Source organism: Xyrauchen texanus, chromosome 44 (genome assembly GCF_025860055.1).
Source record: "Xyrauchen texanus isolate HMW12.3.18 chromosome 44, RBS_HiC_50CHRs, whole genome shotgun sequence".
In the NCBI taxonomy this organism is placed as follows: domain Eukaryota; kingdom Metazoa; phylum Chordata; class Actinopteri; order Cypriniformes; family Catostomidae; genus Xyrauchen; species Xyrauchen texanus.
The window spans coordinates 6,225,980-6,247,835 of record NC_068319.1 but is presented as its reverse complement, the minus strand read 5'-3'; the positions used below and the strand labels follow the sequence as shown (position 1 = coordinate 6,247,835).

At 37.1% G+C, this 21,856-nt stretch overlaps 2 protein-coding genes across 2 annotated transcripts in view; one reads left to right on the top strand and one right to left on the bottom strand.

Annotated features, from left to right (window-relative positions):
• Nucleotides 1-8,840, top strand: part of LOC127636779 (fibroblast growth factor receptor 1-A-like) — a 28,382-nt gene extending 19,542 nt beyond the window's left edge. Inside the window, exons 8-17 of the mRNA XM_052117503.1 lie at nucleotides 465-658; nucleotides 1,099-1,244; nucleotides 1,345-1,466; nucleotides 3,925-4,035; nucleotides 4,140-4,330; nucleotides 4,439-4,561; nucleotides 4,685-4,755; nucleotides 4,866-5,003; nucleotides 6,163-6,268; nucleotides 7,323-8,840. Coding sequence (XP_051973463.1) covers nucleotides 465-658; nucleotides 1,099-1,244; nucleotides 1,345-1,466; nucleotides 3,925-4,035; nucleotides 4,140-4,330; nucleotides 4,439-4,561; nucleotides 4,685-4,755; nucleotides 4,866-5,003; nucleotides 6,163-6,268; nucleotides 7,323-7,505 — 1,385 coding nt within the window. The 3' untranslated portion in view covers nucleotides 7,506-8,840. The remainder of the gene's footprint in view (nucleotides 1-464; nucleotides 659-1,098; nucleotides 1,245-1,344; nucleotides 1,467-3,924; nucleotides 4,036-4,139; nucleotides 4,331-4,438; nucleotides 4,562-4,684; nucleotides 4,756-4,865; nucleotides 5,004-6,162; nucleotides 6,269-7,322) is intronic.
• Nucleotides 8,841-16,650: 7,810 nt separating this feature from the next.
• On the bottom strand, nucleotides 16,651-20,145 carry LOC127636976 (stanniocalcin-like). Its single transcript, XM_052117794.1, has 4 exons — nucleotides 19,965-20,145; nucleotides 18,806-18,948; nucleotides 18,267-18,478; nucleotides 16,651-17,604 (listed from the first exon to the last, which is right to left on the bottom strand). The coding sequence occupies exons 1-4, from the start codon at nucleotides 20,074-20,076 to the stop codon at nucleotides 17,322-17,324; spliced, it is 750 nt and encodes a 249-aa protein (XP_051973754.1). The 5' UTR covers nucleotides 20,077-20,145; the 3' UTR covers nucleotides 16,651-17,321.
• Nucleotides 20,146-21,856: the final 1,711 nt, after the last annotated feature.

Below are 21,856 nucleotides of genomic sequence, written 5' to 3'. Positions count from 1 at the left end.
ACAATTTGGCTAGAATTGTTCAATTTTATACTCGTGCAGGGGATGGCTGTAGCCTCACACCGGTGGAGAATGTGGGGCGAAATTCTACGCCACAAAGGCGCCATTATGTGGCCACAAAGAGAGCTTGTGCTCTCTTCTTAGTGCCAATAGTGTCAAATGCACTGGTTGAAATTAAACAAGAGCTTGGTGTGTGTGTTTGTGGATATGTGTGGATACGTGTGCATGTCACTAACGTCTCCCAGTGTGTGTCAGTCCAAAGTTTAATGCTGTCAACACAGTAACTGAGGTGGTATTGAGGTCAGTTGACACTGCACAAGTGGATTCAAGTGTAATTCAGCATCACTGTCATAATTGCTTATACTTTGGTTTTGGGATTTGAACAAACTCTTAAACCCCTAAAGTAATAAGCTCTAGCTTGTAGTTATTTGTATTTATTGACTTTTGTGTTCTTTTTGCCACGTAAGCGTCCACAAATCCATCTGCAGTGCCCAGTCAGTCCTACCTGGAGGTGTTAATTTACTGCGTTGGATTCTTCCTCATCTTCCTCATGGTGGGAATCGCCACCATTATAAAAGTTCGCAGCTCCTACAAGAAGAACGACTTCAAAAGCCAGCTGGCCGTCCATAAGCTGGCTAAAAGTATTCCTCTCCGGAGACAGGTAAACAGAATGTAGATAATGGATTTCCCTGGTGAAAAAATATCTTAAAACAGCCTAAGATAGTTTAGCTGATTTGAGCTAGTATAGGTGGTGTACCATCCTGGTTCTTAGCTGCTCTTCCAACTGTTCAAGATGTTATTCCAGCCTGTCTTATCTAGTTTAAGCTGGTCTAGCTAGTGTCCAAACATGGCATAGCTGTTCTTCAGCTGGCCAGGATGGTCTCACAGTCTTACCAGCTTAAAAGTCCCCAAAACCTGTCTAAAGCCAGACAACAGACCAGACTGTTCAGGCTGGAAGATCAGTTAAGACCAGCAAACCATCTTGGGCTGTTTTTTTTTTCCCCAACAAGATTGACGTACTGTTATCCAAAGAAAGGCCCTGTTTTCCTTGTATCTTACTAAGGCCCATAAAAACAACCTGGGCAATTTCTCACTCCACAGGTGTCAGTGGAATCCAGTGGTTCTCTGAACTCTGGTGTGATGTTGGTCAGACCTTCACGGCTCTCCTCCAGTGGGACCCCAATGTTGTCAGGAGTCTCAGAGTACGAACTGCCCCACGACCCGAGCTGGGAGGTGCCCAGAGATAGGTATGCCAACTAATCTAATATTTTACCTTCTTTCTCACTGAAGTTGGGTCAATGAATTTTTTTAGTAATTTTGCAATTTCTGTCCATCTGTTTGTAATAGGCTAGTTCTTGGAAAACCTCTGGGAGAGGGCTGCTTTGGCCTGGTGGTGATGGGCGAAGCCATCGGAGTGGACAAAGACAAGCCCAACCGTGTGACAAAAGTAGCTGTGAAGATGCTTAAATGTAAAAACATTTTGCCGCAGATTACCAGCCTTATTAGTTTAACCTAAAACATTCTGTTTATCTCCAAAAAGGTCAACTTAAAGTACACCATGTGCTTTATTCATATGCTTCTTAAGCCATACAACAGCTTTATGTGAGGAACAGACTGCTATTTATTATCTTCCCTTCCTCAATAGCTTTTACATTTCATTCGTTCTTGCACATACAGTACTGTGCAAAAGTCTTAGGCACATAAGATACTTCACAAAAACATTTGTCTTAAGATGGTTATTTATATTTTCAGCTTTAGTGTGTCATTAGGAAATATTCATTTAGCCTCCCAAAAATGTATTTTGCAAATAGAATAGAATAGAACAGGGAGCCCTGAGAGGGATTACAATTAGAGACAGAAGCAACTGAGACAGCTGAAATAGATAGAAGAACTGTGGTGAATTCTCCAAGAAGCTTGGAACATCCTATCTGCCATCTGTAACATCCAGGTGTACTTAGGAGAATTGGTGCTGTTTTGAAGGCAAAAGTGGTCACACCTTAGCTTTTTGTTTTGTTTACTGGACTTTGTATGACGTTAATTGATAAAGGAAAACTATTTATTTCATTATTTTTGAAGACCCTCTCTATGCAACATTTTTCCCTAGTGCCTAAAACTTTTGCACTGTACTGTATAGTATATAAATTTTCTGCTTCAAAAATTGCACAAAGTTCGATGTCAATATCTAAGTTTCCATCCAAGGGGTTTTTGCGACAAAAAGTGTGGTGCATCAATGCTTACTGATATAGTTGATGGAAATGCAAATTAACGCAAAAATTTCACGTATCAACATAATATTTTTCCATTAACCATAGTGTATAAACTCATTGTCGATACTTCACATGTCGTGAAAAACTGATTTGGATACACTTTTTGTCCAGAAAATTGGCATTAACGCAAATATATTTTGTCACATGACAGAATTTACCACAATCGTTAGCCTGTGTTAATCATGACGACAACGTATACATCTTTAAAAGCCAATTTACTGTACGAGAAGCATTACGCGCACTGTTATGGATTGGTCTCAATACCTGCACAGATCCGATGCTACAAACATATCTGCGTCATGACACTTCCAGGAGTGCCAACACACATATCTTGTATCATGCACCTGTCATCGACAAGTGCACGAAGAACAAATGAATGGCCACTCTTTGCGATTAAATTAATCTCGGTTTATTTATTAAAGTTGCTTTTACACACCATTCAAAATAATAGACGGCAGTCATGGAATTAGCCCACAATATAAAAAACATATTTCTGTGCACAAAGATGTTTTAAATAAAAATAAATGCACAATATAGGAGAAAAGCTTCAGTGTGCTTTTTTGAGACACTAATTCTATTAAATTATTGTTTAGCTTACTTTTGAAAAAATGCCTGCAAAATTCCCTGTATTAAATTCAATAAATTACCAAACGAATAAAGCATTACAATTACCAAACAAAAAAATAATAATATTGTTAGGCCTATATAATTTCATTTTCTTAACACAAACTTTAATTAGCCTTACCCTGTTTTGTAGACTAAAAAAAGTTGTCTGAATGACATTCTCAGAATGTTCAAACTTTTATCAAGACTAGACAAAACTCTTTGTCCAATGCTGTTCACTTTCAGATAACTAGATTTTGAACATTTTAAAGCTTTTTAAATATTTTAGATCTAAATATTTTTATCCATGCTTTAGATTAGATGATTGTTCAAAATAGCCCATTTAATATCATTAATGTATCATATGTAAACCCTGAAATTACAGTGCATCAATTTTTCTTTAATAGCTGTGCCCACAGCATTTACACATTGATGGATGGTCCTTATACTAAGACTGAAAGTTTCCCCACTACTTTGTGCATGTTGCCAGCTTGAACAGAGCCATGACGCTTTCGGGTCAGAACCGATGGCAACCTGCTATAGGCGCAACATCAGGAACAATATTACAGTCCTATAAGAAGGGCAACAGCACCTTTTTGATTGCAATTCCTCATCTTCTGATTGCATTTATTTGTGAAATAAAAATGACAGTAGCTGGATACAGTTCTCTCCATTTGACCAAAACTTCGGAGGAAAGAAATTAGGGGCAACTGGGAGGCGAATTAGCGATAAACACACATTTCTGTATGGAAACGGCTTAAGGTCAGATTTCTTTTGCGATAAACCAAAAAACATGACATCACGCATTACATTTTTATCGATAAAAGGCCATTTGAATGGAAGCAAGCAGAAGATGGCAAATTTCGCAAATATTTTTTCTCATTGTCGATAACAAAACAGCCCGAAAAGTGGATGGAAACTATGTCCGTGATGTCAAACGGCATTTGTTCTCGCATGTTCTTGCAGAGGGGAAGATTTTCAGACCATATAATATAATTTATGGACTGTTTACTTGTGTAATGTAAGACTTAAACAATTTGATGCATGTTTTCATTAGCTGACGCCACCGAGAAGGACCTGTCTGACCTCATCTCAGAGATGGAGATGATGAAGATGATTGGAAAACACAAGAACATCATCAACCTGGTCGGAGCTTGTACTCAAGATGGTGAGAGTCCATGTGAGATTGCTTCCAATCATGTGGCGTTACGTTTAAAGGTTTACTGTCTCTCTGTTTCTTAATTTCTCTTGGTTTTATTTCTCTTTCTTTAGGCCCTCTTTATGTCATTGTGGAATACGCTTCTAAAGGAAACCTGCGGGAATTCCTGCGTGCCCGCCGGCCGCATGGCATGGAGTACTGTTACAATCCTGACCAGGTGCATGTGGAGAGTATGTCCATCAAAGACTTGGTCTCCTGTGCTTACCAGGTGGCTCGTGGCATGGAGTACTTGGCATCCAGAAAAGTATGTCAAGTTTTCGCCAAGCCATTTCATGGGGTCTTTTCATCCACAATACATATAAACAAGACAAATACTTACAAAGTGTATATGTGTGTACTTTCTCCTCAACAGTGTATCCACAGAGACTTGGCCGCTCGTAATGTACTTGTAACAGAGGACAATGTAATGAAGATAGCAGACTTTGGTCTGGCTCGGGATGTTCATCACATAGATTACTACAAAAAGACCACAAATGTAAGCAGTCAGTTCTCCAAGCACTCCTGTTTTATAGTCCAAACAGTCGATTTATGACTAGAATAATAAAAATGACATTAAGTAAATTTAAATTAAGTACATTTTACATCTGTATTTCTTCAGGGTCGACTTCCTGTGAAATGGATGGCACCTGAAGCTTTGTTCGACAGAATTTACACGCATCAAAGTGATGTGTAAGACTGCCCTGTTTTCCATCCCAATATAACCTCAGATCAGCAATAGTTCACTTTCACCACAGTTCTAGGTTATATTTTGGTGCTGACTGAGTGCTTTCATGTTGTAGGTGGTCTTTTGGGGTTCTTCTGTGGGAGATCTTCACCCTCGGGGGCTCGCCTTATCCTGGAGTGCCTGTGGAAGAGCTCTTCAAGCTACTGCGAGAAGGTCACCGCATGGACAGACCCTCCATCTGCACTCAAGAGCTGTATGGCCTGTTCAGATATTTTAATTAGTGATTGATTAAATAGAAATGTTTTTGAAAAAGAAAAATCCAGGTTTTTGTTAAAGACATCATGAAACTTACAAACAACATAATTTGGAGTAAGTCAGACTTTTCTGGTAAATAGCTTTATAAATTATTTTATCCATTCAGATTCGATTGAATTGTGAAAACCGGGATGCTTTAATTATTGATTAATGGTATTTAGTCCCCCTACTCTTGATTCCATCAGCAGAAACCAAAAATAGTTTCAGAGAAAGTTATTTCATTTAAATGAAAGATTATGAAAAACAAAATATTTTATATAGTTACTTGCACTGATGAATTGTGCACAACCGTGAACTTTTATTAAGAAAGTTCACGGGTTCAATTATGATTCCATGTTGTCTTTTAATTGCAACCTAGTCTCATACAACAGCATAGAATGAACGTTAATACAACTTCATTTTTGCAAACTGACTTTACGTGCCGCCTTCAATGTTTTGCAATTTCCTGGTGAAATTAACACTAAAGGCAACAACTGTGCATTTTATTCACGTTCGCACAAATCACGAGTACAGCAGCTGATTATGACTTACACAAACACATATTTTTTTATACTATTACTCGCACACTGCTATGTTATGATATTGAAACACTTTTACTTTTTATCATTTGAAAAAACGATACATTTGTTTTACAGATCCACCTACATTTACACACATTCCAGTGTGATTAGCTTCCACTTTACCTCACCTGATAGAGTGTAGGATTTTGGACTCTGAAGACCAAGGCTCGATCCCAGCCAAGCATGCAAGCTAACACATTAGACAAAAGTGTCGTTGTAGTGACTCAAAATTACATGCTTGCTTCAGAATATGTGTTTTTCATGTCACATTTGCTTATTGTGACACTATTGGTTAAGTTTAGTCTAAAGTTTTAGGTAAGGAAGGTACGTTTTACTCATTAAAACCTCCATCTAATATTCACCTTAAAATCCTTGACTGATTACGACACCATTTCACTTGCTTTTGGCACCCCCCACTGGCCATTTTACTGGGAAACTGCAGCGAAACCTCTAATTAAGCACGTAATTTCATGAGAACAGTCTTTTTAATTTTGATAAGGATAAAATTGATTCCCTTATGCTATTTTTATTTTTCAGATACCTGATGATGAAAGACTGCTGGAATGCTGTTCCCACACATAGGCCGACTTTTAAACAGCTGGTAGAGGACCTTGATCGCACCTTGTCCATGATATCCAATCAGGTACACCCAGCAGACCTGCTCATTTATGCTTTGTTCCAAAACCTAGTAAGCTGCCTTGCTGTGAACACTGGCAGCTTTTTAACTAAATAGATCCACGTAAGTGACTGATTTTAAATGCTCATCATGAACAGCAACTCTCTTAATAGCCATTCACTCTACATGAATAACATGCTTCTCACGGTGAGAGACTTGACTAACGTGCACGGTGAATTCCAAAAGAGTCTGACGTTAGCATGTTGCTAAGCTAAAAGTACTCAACTATATATATATATATGAGAGAACCTTTTTCCCGATAATTATCTTTATATATATATATATATATATATATATATATATATATATATATTATATATCGGCATTTTTTCAGATATAAATAGGGCTGCTCATTGCACAATAGTCTTTGTCTCTTCAAAAAAAAATTGGCAGGGTAAACTGAAGAGGGTCGCACACCGGACGCATCTGGCGCACGACATAGTATTTTCTAAAATTCTAAACAATTATTTTCTAGAAGGTTACACACACACCACCGCCACTTGCTGTCTCTAGAGGCTGCTCAAAATTCTGCAGTGCCACAGAGTTTTCCATTACATTTTTTTTTCATTCTTGAAAAAGTACAAAAAACTTTAACGTTTGTGTGTATGGTGACTAGATCCAAAGTTTGTAATGTGTCTTCTGCTGATCGCAACTGGCTTCAATAAATGTTATATCACTCTCTTGTGGTCTCCCAACGCTATTACACCAGACTACATTAAACAGAAGATCAGCTGAGTGAATTGGAAAGCACGCATTTGCTTCTAATTTAAATTTCGGCTAATGTTAATATAGCTATATCTCAAAAACTTTATGACATGCCTAGTATCTTGTAAGGAAACCTAATTTTGTTGCCTACTATCTGGAACTGCCTTTTCATTTTTTACCCATTTGCTGCCTAAAATGTTACCTAGGTAAGCAGCTCACTAGGTTTTTTAACAGCCTGAAGAATCTAACCCCATGGCTCACCATTTAAGAGAAAACCCAGTGTACCATCTCAAAACTTTCTGTGTTTCACTGGTAGGAATATCTGGACCTCTCTGTGCCCCTGGACCCTATCTACACTCAGGTCATCCTGAATGAACGAAGCTCCACCTGCTCATCCGAACCAGACTCGGTCTTCTTACGAGAGTCTGAACCAGAAGATCCCTGCATTCCCCTGTCAGTTCCCTCTCAACACACAATCCGTTCCTTCAAAAAATGCTGATGGCAGAAAGCATGTGGACCTCAGTCTCAAGAGTATATCTGTCTCCCTTTCTGCTTCCCTTTACGCGTAAACTCTACAGGCTTAGAGACTAAGAAGTTCAGCCAGGGCCTTTATAGCACAGATACACAAGCAGGAAGTGACATTTCACACCTGTAGACTCTCAAAATCAAGACTGATTAGAACTGCACAGGAGCCTTGGGATGGCCTTCAATGGGTTGGCGTTTTGTTGAACTTTTACCTCTGTTTGTCCCTGATGTTCTTCAAAGGCCTTGATGTTCGGGAATAAGATGTTTCAAAAGCATCATCGAAAGGTTTTGTTCAGCAGTGAACTCAATGTGGTGATTGTGAAGAAATAATTGCAAGTGCTACTCAGTCGAGTATGCTGCCTTTTAAGGTGGTTAAACTGTACAAATATAAAATTCTATAAACACTTTTGTTTTATATACTATTATTATTTTTGTATGAGCTTGTTCATTCCCTACTCTGTTTAAAGGTGACGTGTAATTTCGGAATTTTCAAAAATAATGTTTTCATACAGGTTTCCGGATTACTCCGCCTGCCATTGGGTGGATAAAACATATGGTCGGTATACTCAAACAAACAGAGCAATGTTTGGAAAGTACCACAGTGTTTAAACTTGGGGGAGTCAACCTACTAATGTCTTACATTTAATGTCTAAAAATATAACACGTCATCTATAAGAAACAATCTGTTACACAGATTTATGGGATAGTTGCTATGTGTTGAGATAAGCTACAAATGAAATCTGTTACTCATCGCTTGCTGTTACGGTCGTAAGTTACGTATACAGTTTGTCTGGTGTTGTCCTGTTGCACAATATTCCGGTAGTGTGAATGAATGTTTATAAATTGTTTATATTGCCTGGTTTTGATACAATTGGTGGAATACAGTTATCTGTTTAGTGCCAGCTGGGGGTTTGACAATCTCTTGGTACGATCCACCAGTTGTAGCCCATTTAATATCGTTCAGGCCAGTTTCAAAACATAGTATGTCTGTAGTTCTCTGTGTGTCATTTTCTCGTAGAATCTCAAACGACAGGGTTTAAATGATGAGGAATTTGTAAAAAAAATAAAATAATTATAAAAATATTAGGAACGTTTGGAAGAGAAAAGACAAATGAGTTCTCTAATAGAATTTCAATGCTTGTGTGATTGTTTTTCTATGTTATGATGTGAATTTTGAGGCAGTGGCCATGCACTTATATTCTGGCTATCTATGAGCTGACTGATATTGCCTTCTTGTGGGAATATAAATAAAAATGTTATGTATATAAAAATTATCTGAAGCATTGGTGGATTTTTAAAACTGAGTATGTATGTGTGTACTCTGCAAAAAAAAAATAATAAAAAAATCATTTTTTTCTTGTTTTCCTATAAAAATAAATGAACTTTGTTTAAAACAAGATACATTTATAAATTGTGTCAAATTATATTTGTTTGCAGAGTATGTCTTAAATTCAGTATATTGAACCCATTTGCAAATTGCAAAGTTTTTTGGGTTCAATACAAGTTAAAAGCATTTGAGGTTAAATGTTAATTACCACAAAAAAAAATTATATTGTATCATCCCTCCTTTTCTTTAAAAAAGGCAAAAATCAAGGTTACAATGAGGCACTTATAATGGATGAAAATGGAGCAATTAGTTTCAATGTGTTAAAGGCAGAAATGTGTAGCTTATAGTTTTATAAAAGCACTTTACAGCTCAAATAATACATAAGTTTTAACAGAAGAATTAAAGTTTTTTAAATCGTCATTTTTTACAGTCGTTTTAGGATTTGTTGACATTATATCATCATGACAGTTGTAAAATTGGCTATAACTTTAGACAGAAAATGTTAGAAAGCAATTAAAATCATGTTAACACACACATTGTTCATGTCTTTATAACCACATAAAATGTCCAAACATTGATAAAACAAGATTTATCAAATTTATGAAACAAAACTTTATGTGAAAAGCAAACTTGTGTAAAATGAGACTAGGGAGATTGGGTTTTAAGCATAAATCTAACAAAATTAACATGTTTTTTTTTTTATTTGCCAATGGGGTAAGAAAAATTTACTTAATTCAAGATGGAGGCTATTTCTTTGTCAACAAATCTATTACCCAGCAAACACAGAACGTTCCACAAACGTTAGTTTATGGTTCCCATTTGCTTTTTAGGTTGCATTTTTGATAACCACAAACTAGTTAGTTGGGTTATGGTTATAAAAACACATATTGGTTAAGAATAACCAAAATAATTCAGTAAATAAAACAATAGTGTTACTTGGGTATTATGGGTAGGCCTGTCTTACACAATTTTGCTTCTCACGTGAATTTATCTTGTTTTAAGGATGTTAAAACAACATTTTACATATTTTTTCCCCTCGAAATCAGCGCAAGTTTTTGTTTTCGCAATGTTTGCGCGCCAATGAGATAATTTGTATATGTAGCGTGTGCACGCCGGAAATAAATGACAGGCAAACCAAACATCTCCTCGCACGCGGCTCCAGAGGTTGTTGGAAGGGCAGACGTCCGTAAGAATTTGCTGACTTTTAAATGCGAAACATCCACTCGTGTTGAAAGCATTTGAGAGAGTTAAGTACATGATTAACGGTGAGAAATGAGACGAGACAGCTGAAGCACTTTGGCACGCTTTCCTTACACAGATCTTAGAGAAATGTTCAGCAATTTTTCACAGAAAGGAATCCACCCACTGTCTGTTTGTTAAGGAATATATTTCACAAACTCAATACTCAAGTCATTAAGTTTTATCCATAATCTGAAAATACACACATTTCATCACAAATCACAGGTGATAAGTTTACTCGAAAATTCCCCGCTAGTTTTCCTCACATAGATCTATTGTATGGTTCTTGTCTAGTTGTATGAACTACTTTTAGCTTGTGTGTGTGTTTGTCACCGTGTGCTTTCTTTGAATGCCAAATTAGTTTAAAAATCCTTCAGTGTTTACGTTTGTGTTTCATGGAAGAAAGAATGCCGTTAATGTTTGAAATTACACAGGCCAGTAAAAGATGACAGAATTTAAAGGGATAGTCCACCCAAAAATTAAAATTCTCTCATCATTTACTTTCCCTCATGCCATCCCAGGTGTGTATGGCGTTTTTTCTTCTATGGAACACAAATGAGTCTGTTGGTGCATACAACGCAAGTCAACAGGGTCCAAAACTTTGGAGCTCCATAAAGCACATAAGGCAGCATGAAAATCATCAATAAGACCCCAGTGGTTAAATCCATGTCTTCAGAAATGATATAATAGGTGTGGCTGAGAAACAGATCAATATTTAAGTCCTAAATTATCCTCACTGCCCAGTAGGTGGCGATATACATGAAGAATGTGAATCGGCAAAAACAAAAGAAGAGCGCTTAGCTGATCGAGATTTATAGTTAAAAATTATTTAAATATTGATCAGTTTCTAACTCACACCTATCATATCTCTTCAGAAGATTTTGATTTAATCTCTGGAGTCTTATGGGTTACTTTTATGCTGCCTTTATGTGCTTTTTGTAGCTTCAAAGTTCTGACCATCATTCACTTGCATTGTAAGGACCTACAGAGCTGAAATATTCTTCTAAAAAAAATATATGTGTTCCACGGAAGAAAGGAAGCCATACAAATCTGGGATGGCATGAGGGTGAGTAAATGCTGAGAGAATATTCATTTTGGGTGAACTATCCCTTTAAATGCAATACTGAGATAATCAACCCTGCTCAAATTAATGTAATCATTAAGATATTTTTGCTTATCAAAACTATTCTTAGCATGAAACTCTGAGCCACTGCTAGAGGCACAAGGTGACTTGCATTAAATCAGGATGTTTAATTTGCTTGATGTGGGCAGTGGTCCATCAGAAGCCTTTTAGCATCTTTGTCTTTTCACTCTCAGTAATCTTGTTGCATTTGGCAGGAAAGGGTCATTATTGTATTAATGCCTGGAAACATGAGCTGTTAAGAGTCACATCTGCCAGGTGTTGGTGTCATTGCACGCCTGAAAAAGCTATCTATGGACTGCACACCTGCCTTTATGAGCAGCCAATGGGCCATGAGGAGCAATTAACTAGCGGCCATCGTCACCTTTGACAGATGGTTCAAGAAAGTCTTGGACAAACGACTGGCTCAAGTGCTCTTATTGTGACAGTGCTGCCATTACAAACAACAGCCCTCAGACAAACATTTGAGCAAATGTAATTATATGTGTTTCGTTAGTCTAATGGTTCAGCATAACATAAAACCAGATTTTGCTTCTTGACCATGCAAAACCAACAATACTAAACTTTTAAATTTTCTGTAAAGAACCATGCAGGGTTATTTGTTTGTTGAAATCCTTAGCCAATATCACAATTTTTTTTATTTTGTTTACATCCTCTAAGAATGTGAAGGTCTCCTGTTTCAAAGTAATAATGCATGTTATTTCCACATTCTCGGCACACAGGTTGTTTTGTGAGATGTCGGGACATGGCTGCCCTCAGGTGCAGGTGATGACACTGTCACTCATTGTGTTTACTTTGCTAAGCTCTCATGGGTTTGATACCAAGCAGGTCATGGCACCTGTCTGTGTGTGTTTACGATAGAGCTGGCGTGCTGACATCTTCTGACTGGGCCCAATTTTCAAAAAGAGTGGAGAGGAGAAAGGTTGCACAGCCAAAACAAAAGAGATTTGCGAAGATGACACCAAGCTTTCAAACAGGGTTTTCCCCCAAACGCTTCCCTCATCTTCAATTGGTCAGTCAAACAAATAGTCACGCCCTAAACTCATCCTGTTGGTTGAGCCAATTTTGCTGTGTCGGGCTGGTCCAAATGCTCAAATAAACAGAGCAGTGTTTTGATAGTGCCACAGAGCTGCAGTGTTACACTTTTTGAGGGATTTAACCTACTAATGTCTTACTAATAGATGAGGACTTACAACTAGTGAGTGACATCAGAACATTGAAAATAAATCACATTTACATTTCTATTCACAGCAGACTCTTTCTTACCAAAGCAGCACACAAATCAGTGCAAAAGTCAGAATTTAATCTAATAAAATATAATTTTTTATTGAGTGTCCCTTTTTTAAAGCCAATGAGATGACCTAAGAATGAGGGGGTGTTAATATTTTATAGCTAAAAAACAGACGATGGATTGACATAATTATTTTCCAAAGTCTCATAAACACTCTCACACATTTTTAAATGTAACTTGATTCTTTTGTTTGCTCTTTTTCCACATCATCTCATTAATGCAGGAAAGACTTAATTTAAAACCCTTTGTGATGTAACTATATAGCACAATAACAGTAGCCTCTGTATGTTTTCACCCGTCTTTCTCTCCTCTTTTGCCCACCAAAAATGAGGAAAAAGGAACGTTGCTAAAAGAGACTTGGATTTCTAGGATCGCTTCCCCTGATTAGATGTTTATTTGTTCAGTCTTAGTTGGGCAACAACACCACAGCACTTATGTCTTGGGCAACATTTCTAGGAAGTTTTAAAATTGGCTTTCTTTTAGAAATTTGTGTGGTTGCAATCATCTCTTGCCAGTTACGTTATTCTTGAATGCAAAGGGTCAAGGTAAATTATAATTGTGTTGTCAAACCCACTCCTTTCTGGTTGAAATGAGTGCTTTTACATGCTCACCAATACGCCTATAACCATCTAAAATCTGCTTATTTAAAAAAAATCAGACAACACAAGAAATCCACGTCTACACGAGACTTGAAATCATCGATTTATTCTTTGCTTTTGATGTCAAAACATAAAATGGCAAGTGTATGACACTTGTACACATCAGTTACTTACCCTCATGCCATGTCAGATGTGTATGACTTTCTTTCTACTGCACAACACACATGTAGAATTCTAGAAGAATATCTCAGCTCTGTAGGTCCATATATAAACACTATAAATTGTCCTCCCTGCCTAGTAGATGGCGATGTGCACAAAGGATGTGAGTCGGCAAAAACAAAAGAAGAAAGTGAACGTGGAGAATTCTAGTTTGATCTGTTTCTCACACACCCCCTATCATATTGCTTCTGAAGACATGGATTAAACCGCTGGAGTCGTATGGATTACTTTTATGCTGCCTTTATGTGCTTTTTGGACCTTCTAAGTTCTGGCCACCATCCACTTGCATTGTATGGACCTACAGAGCTGAGATATTCTTCTAAAAATCTTTGTTTGTGTTCTGCAAAAGAAAGTCATACACATCTGGGATGGCATGAGGGTGAGTAAATGATTATAGAATTTTCATTTTTGGCTAAACAATCTTTTAAAGAGCATCTGTTAAGTTGTTCATTTGCAATTCAAAATTGGGGTAATGGACAAAAATCGACCTGTGTTTGGTTTGTGCTTAAACTGTTTATGACCATACCCTGATAAAGGAAAGCAGTTTAAAGGAATAGTTCACTTAAAAATGAATATTCTCTCATCATTTACTCACCCTCATGCCATCTTAGATGTGTATTACTTACTTTCTTCTGCAAAAAACAATGTATACCTTCAGGAGTGATATGATGGTGTGGGTGAGAAACAAATTCATATTTTATTATATATTTGCTAGATATTATTCTCCCTGCCCCCATTAGAAAGCATATGCAAGTTGAATGTGAATCACCAAAACACAAGAAGAAGAATGTGCAAGTTAAAGTAGAAATTGACAGAGCGGGTTTGAAAAATGAACTAAAATATTGATCTGTTTTTCATCCACACCTATCAGATTTAACCACTGGCATCATATAGATTACTTGTTTTATGTGGACATGTGATTTTTGGAGCTTCAAAATATTGGCCACCATTCACTTGCATTGTGTGGGCCTACAGAGCTGAGATATTCATCTAAAAGTCTTCATTTGTGTTCTGCTGAAGAAAGAAAGTCGTTCACTTCCAGGGTGGCATTAGGGTAAGTAAAAGATGAGAGATTGGGAGAACTATTCCTTTAAGGCTTTTACATGACCACACACGTTATCAGCTTATTAAGCATAATCATTGGAATGTGGGTTTGGGCATGTAAACATGTTATTTCTCCATTTCTGTTTAAAATATACAATTTAGAATTTTAAACTTTAAATGTTGAAAGGCAGGGCAGCATTGCCATTTTAGATGATAATCAGCAATCATGGCCATAACCAGCTATGAGGTCATTTTTCATATATATAGGTCATTTATGACCTATATATATGAAAAATGACCTCATAGCTGGTTATGGCCATGATTATTAATTTGCAGCATTAATCCGGCCCTGATGATTATCATGACATTATCTGAAACATTCAAAAACAGCAGCACACTACACTAGTACACTATCTGTAGTACAGACCACACTATGAAGAATGTCAAATATGCAAACACTGGCCACAATAGAGGTTATGCCATTTAATTCATTTTAGCTAATGTTTAACAATGTCATTGGCAATAACATAATAATAATTTTGGGATTATTCTTTGCATCCCACCGCAAACCTTCACTAATTTTCAAGCCCTGTTTAGGGCCCTGTCAGCAATACACCCTTATTTTGAAGAGCAACCACTATATGATCTCTATTGCATAGTATAATAGACTATATTTTGGGTTGTTGTCAACAGAGGTAATACTTCTCATATGTAGTAACATATAGTGTGTATACGCTGCATGCCCAATTATTAGGCAAGTGAGTATTCTGATCTTATCATTATTTCCATGCACATTTTCCATCTCAAAACCATATAAACTTGAGTGCTTATTGGATTCGATCATTTTTAGGTTCTATGTATTTGTGTAATGAGGGAGGGTGTGGTGAAAGTGACTAACACCTTATATCAAGGTGTGCATAATTATTAGGCAGCTTTATTACCTCAGGTAAAATGGGCCAAAAAATGTATTTAACTGACACTGAAAAGTTAAATATTGATATTGAACTATCCGCCTTTCAGACAGATGCAATACTGTTGAAATAGCTCAACTATTGAGGTGTGACCACCGGACAATCAAACGTTTTGTTGCAAATAGTCAACTGGGGTGCAAAAAACGCATGGAGAAGAAAAGGCACAAATTAACTGCAAAAGACTTGAGAAGACTTAAACATCAAGCTACCAGGAAACCATTATGGACAGAAGAAATGAGAGTAACTCTTGATGGACCAGATGGATGGGCCCGTGGCTGGATCACAAATGGACACAGGGCACCACTTCGGCCACTTCAGGTGCCAGCAAGGTGGAGGAGGGGTACTGGTATGGGCTGCTATCATTAAGGATGAAGTAGTTGGACGTTTTCGAGTTGAAGATGGACTGAAACTCAACTCTCAAACCTACTGCCAGTTTCTGGAAAGGACTTTCTTTAAGCAGTGGTACAGGAAGAAGTCCTCAGCATTCAAGAAGGCCATGATCTTTATGCAGGACAATGCTACATCACATGCATCCAAGTACTCCACTGCTTGGATAGCCAGCAAGGTCCTCAAAGATGCCCAAATAATGACTGGCCCCCCTCAAATCCTACTGAGAACTTGTGGGCCCTTCTCAAACATGAGATTTAAAGTGAGGGAAGACAATGCACCTCTTTGAACAGCATTTGGGAGGCTGTGGTTGCTGCTTCAGGGAAAGGTGATCATGAACAGATCAAGAAACTGACTCCATGGATGGAAGGTTCATGGCAGTTATTGAAAAGAAGGGTGGCTATATTGGTCCCTGAATATTTTTGAAAGGCCAAAAATATTGTTTTATTGTCATTTTGTGTTACTTATTTGTTGCACCTACTCTAAAAATTGAGAATAAACAATTGAGTTGGGAGAAATAATTTTTGTACACTTATATATTCCCTTGAGAAAGACAAAACTCACTTTTCCTTTGTTAAACATTCAGGTTTGAGGTTCAATAACATTTTGGATTGACTAAGAGCATTGTGTGTGTTTAACAGTAAAATGAATCCTGAGGAATACAGTTTGCCTAATAATTGGGTATGCAGTGTATAGCTATAATAAATGTTAAATGTGTGAACCAAGGCAATAGCTTGTCCAGTCAGCAATGAACATAATGTGTTAGAAAACAGCACCACCTTGTTGATGAGGCAAGTGTTGCAGTTTTGTGTGCTCAAGTGTGTTTATGGATGCTAATTGCCACATCATGCAAAAATGTCACACTGTAATAAAGAAAGAAACAACTTGGTATACAGGCAGTTTTTTAAACTTTATTTCTACCCAAGCATAATTAACAATATAATAACACCAACATCAACAAATTTAGTCTGTCTTCGGGTGTATAATATTTCTTATGACCAGCATAGGAAATAAACAGTTTCAGTCCATAAAAAAAAAAAAAATGATATCTCTTAATGAAAACAGAATCTTTGAGCTGATCTAGTCTAACCATTTCAGGCTAGTCTTACAATCATAAAATAAACAAACATAAACTAAATAAATTACATTTGGTAAGAAAAATAAATATAAATTTACATTAATAAATAGCTTTGCCCTGCAACTACAAGTTGATAAACGTGTCAGGTCTCCTTTTTCAAAATCTGGTGCATCTGATTTGGCTTCTCCTGCATAATTTTCCAAATTCACTACAAGGTCATAATCTTAAAACACAATTAAATAGTGGGAGTCTCGAACTTTACTATGGAATAAATGACATTGGGTGGTAAATTAAATGCAATGCAATCCAATCAAGAAGTTGTTGGTTTCTATTAATTAAGCAAAGATTATGTCCCATTATATACTCAAATACATTCATCACTAATGCACTAATCACTAATTACGTTCCTCCAGTTATATGCATGACAGCGCAAATGGAAACCTTTAACAATCATGGTACTGAATATGCAGCAGTGGGCATAAATGCATGCCACCCTAAGAGCTCCCTTCAATTGAGCGTTTCCTGGCGAAGAGATGAGTGGGATCCCTGTTGCTGAGGTTGGGCTGAATCTTGAACATGGGGGGCCAGCGGAAGCCGGAGTGGCCCTCAATCCTAACAGGCCCCACTGCAGCTGGTTCGGACGGGCAGGGCTTGTTCTGAAGCAGCTGGAAGAGGGTGACCATGTCGGGCCCCAGTCTGGACACCAGCCCGGCTCGCACCACCTCAACAATGTCATCGTCACACTCCATTAAGCTCTCCAAAAGTGTGCTGTAGTACCTGAATCGCAAAAACATGATCGCGTCAGTGTGCAGTCGAGTAATCTCGTGCAATATTGTTCACTTTTAAGGAAATGTTGACAGAAAAATTTGAATATTGTAAATATTTAGTAGTCCTTATGTTGTTTCCAACCCGGATAAGAATTCATAAAACTTATTTGCTGTATTCAAAGTCTTTTGAAGCCATGCGATTGGAACTTTCGGAAATATTCCCCTTTGCCGAAGTTATAAAATCTAATTTGTTTCTGTTATATAAGATAAACAAATAATGCACTGCAAGCACATGCATGCTCTCATAAAATAGTGAAGTTGCAAATATATTTAAAATGTCAAAAAATAAATACCAAAAATTATTTAACTTAAACGTATTTAATAAACAAATTTTAAGGGTTCGATCAGGTAACAATTGCTGGTTACCACTTTTTTCCAGTGTAAATTTCAGTCTGCTCCTCACTCAAAGCTATCATATAGCTTCAGAAAACTTGGAAAAGAGTCACATAGACTAATTTGATGGTGCTTTTTGGAGCTTGTCTGCTTCTAGTCACTGCTTGAAGATTCTTCATAAATGTTGCTCTTATTTTCCACTGAAAAACAGCATACAGGTTTGGTACATCAAGCGGGTGTTGTGAATCATGCATTCAAAGACAGTCTGTATTATATTACCTGTTTGGGAAATGGTTGGGCACCTGGACCACGTCCCCAATGGCCTCAGGATTGGATCGGGCCACTTCACAGATGTCAAGCTTCTTGTAGCATTCTTCCTGCACTTCTGCGATCATCTTCTGGAAGGTGGAACAGCGTCTGATGGTCTGGAAAACCTTAGAGGTGATGCCGTTGGCAATGCATTTGATGCTTTCTTTCACAAAGGTCTTACCCTGCAAAAGAAAGTTACTTGTATTAAAAATCATAACAAAGGGAGAATATAAAGACACAATTCAAATACATAATTTACTCTCCTTCATGTTGTTCCAAACTTTGAACAACCATAAAGATAGTCTCAGTCACCATTCACTTACACTGAATGGAAAAAAGATGCAATGAAAGTGAATGATGACTGAGACAAACATACCGCCTCACATTGCACTTAGTGTTCAATGGAATAAAGAAATGTATACAGGTTTGAAACAACACAAGGGGAAGTAAATGACAGCATTTACATTTTTGGATGAACTATTCCTTTAAGGAAGTTTTTTTCTTCTTACATCTGTATTGAAAATTGCAGCTGTGTGGAAGAAGGCATTGCAGATTTCATGCATGCCGTCTGTGTCGCAGGTGGAATTCTCCAGACAGGCAAAGGTTGCACAGCCAACCTGGAGAGCACCGTTCAGGCAGCGGGCGACATCAGCTAGAGGAAGAGAATATTTTTAACATTTACAAGTGGAACACTTTACAAGTGGAACACTTTACAAGTGGACATTTTATTGTAGAGAGACAGTCTACATCGAGCAAACTGAGATTAAAAAAATATTCTGGATTTCATACAAGTTAAGGTCAAACTATATCATGTGTAGCATAATGTTAATTACCACAAAAAATTGTTGTTCCTTGTTTGCTTCGTGGTTATACCATGGCATTTACAATGGAAGTGAATGGGGCCAGTCCAAAAACATTCAAATATACACTGTTTCAAAAGTATAGACACAAGACGTAAACATTATGCATGTCGTAATTTCTCTAGTGTGATAAAACTTCAGTTTTACATGATTTTAGTGTGATAAAATCACTTTACTGGCGATGCATCATCATGGCAACAAAGTTGTAATATTGGATATAACGTAACACTGAGAATATAAGTGATTTAATCACACTAAAATCATGTTAACATGGATAATGTTGTGATTATACCTTTAAACAATGTTTATTTTAATGTTTATGGACTCGCCCCATTTACTTCCATTGTAAGTACCTTATTGTAACTGCAATTTTTTTCATTGTGGTAATCAGTATTATGTTGTCAATTGAGCTTTACTTGTATTGAACCCGGAATATTCCTTTTAAATATCTTGTTTAAGGCCACAATGGTGAAAGATTGTGAATTAACACTTCTGGGCTTGAACCTACAAACGTTTGGTTATGAACCAAAATCTTTAACCACTAAGCAATATCACTGTTTGAGAAGACTCAAAATATGTTAGAATTGTCCAGTACAAAAAAGAAAGTCATTGCCCTGCTGGAAAAATTCATCTGGTAGCTGGTTTCTAGCTGGTCTAAAAGAGTCATTAGCTGGTGCAAGCTGGTAGACCGTCTTGGAGCAGCAATAAACCAGCTGCCATGTGCCAAAATATACCTACCAGCCTAAGCCAGATATTCCCTCAAGCTAGAAATGCCTTTTTGAAACTTCTGTAGAAGAATTGTACTTACTAGGGCTGTTGGCTGAGAATCGAGCTCGCCTTGGTTGCGCAGGGTCTTGATTAGTTTCATATGCAGATGTAACCAAAACAAAAAGCAGAAGAAACCCACTCTTCAGCAGCATGTCTGCACCTCTAGCTGTCAATTCACCAAAAAGAAGACCTTTGCTGATTCTGCTGCTTGTCTGAGCTGGAACTCCTTTATGTTTGTGTTGAAGCTGAAGACAGCCTCAGATTTATACAGGTCTTCAGCTGAGCTTGACAGGTCATAAATCCCCACTATCACCAATCAGAACACAGGAACTGAAACCTCAAACTTTCCATCTCTTCATAAATATTCATGGATGGGGATTAATGCTGGCACACCTGATTTTTATCTCAGGTTGGAATTCCAGATATTTAAAATGTTAAAAATAAATAAATTTTAAACGTTGTCATCTATGGACAACAAAATTCAAACACTGCCAAAAATCACCAGAAATCATCAGTGTTTTTGTCTTGTCCAGTAAAATGCTTACAAATAAATGTAGTCATACCTCATTGGTAAATTTAAGTATAAAACAAAAAAAAAAATTGGCTAAGAGTACTTAAAGGAATATGTATAAATACGCATTTGTAGCACAATGTTTATTACTACAAAACGTTATTTTGATTCCATCCTTTTCATCAAAAAAGCAATCCTTTTCTTCTGTTAAAGCTTGTGTATTATTTGAGCTGTAAAGTAGTTTAAATCATCGTTTTTGTTTCTTTTAGGGTGTTACGTCATCATGAAAACAAAGTTTGAGATTTGTCACACTAAAATCATGTTAACATTCATATTGTTTACATCTCGTGGCTATACTTTTGAACAATGAGTGTTTTCATGTTTACGGATTGGCCCAATCAATCAATTTCTTGTTGTGATCCCAAAAGACGTTGTAAAACAATGAAAAGATGGTGTAATGTTTGGATAGCACCTTACATTATCTTAGGAGGACAATTGTTCATTTGTCCTGGTTGGCTGGTAGATAAAATAACAATATAAGTGGTAAAATGATATTCCCCTCAGGCATCTTACTCTAAATACAGTTGAAATCATAAGTTTACATACATTTAGGTTGAAGTCATTAAAACTCATTTTTTAACCACTCCACCGAGTTCATATTAGCAAATGATAGTTTTGGTAAGTAGTTTAGGGCATCTACTTTGTGCATAACACAAGTAATTTTTCCAAAAGTTGTTTACAGATTTTTTTTTACTTTTAATTGACTAAATCACAAATCGAGTGGGTCAGAAGTTTACATACACTAAGTTAACTGTACTATTAAGCAGCTTGGAAAATTCCAGAAAATGTCATCAAGCCATTAGACAATTAGCTTCTGATATGAGGTGTACTGATGTATTTTAAGGCCTACCTTCAAATTCAGTGCCTCTTTGCTTGACATAATGGGAAAATCAAATGAAGTCAGCCAAGACCTCAGAAAAAAATTTTTGGACCTCCACTAGACTGCTTCATCTTTGGGAGCAATTTTCAAATGCCTGAAGGTACCACGTTCATCTGTACAAACAATAGTACACAAGTATAAACCCCATGGGACCACGCAGCCATCATACCGCTCAGGAAGGAGACGCATTCTGTCTCCTAGAAATTAACTTAGTTTGGTGTGAAATGTGCAAATCAATCTCAGAACAACAGCAAAGGACCTTGTGAAGCTGCTGGAGGAAAAAGGTAGACAAGTATCTATATCCACAGTAAAACGAGTCATATATTGACATAACCTGAAAGACTGCTCCAAAACCACCATAAAAAAGCCAGATTACAGTTGTAAGTGCACATGGGGACAAATATATTACTTTTTGGAGAAATTTCCTCTGGTCTAATGAAACAAAAATTTAACATTTTGGCCATAAAGACCAACGTAATGT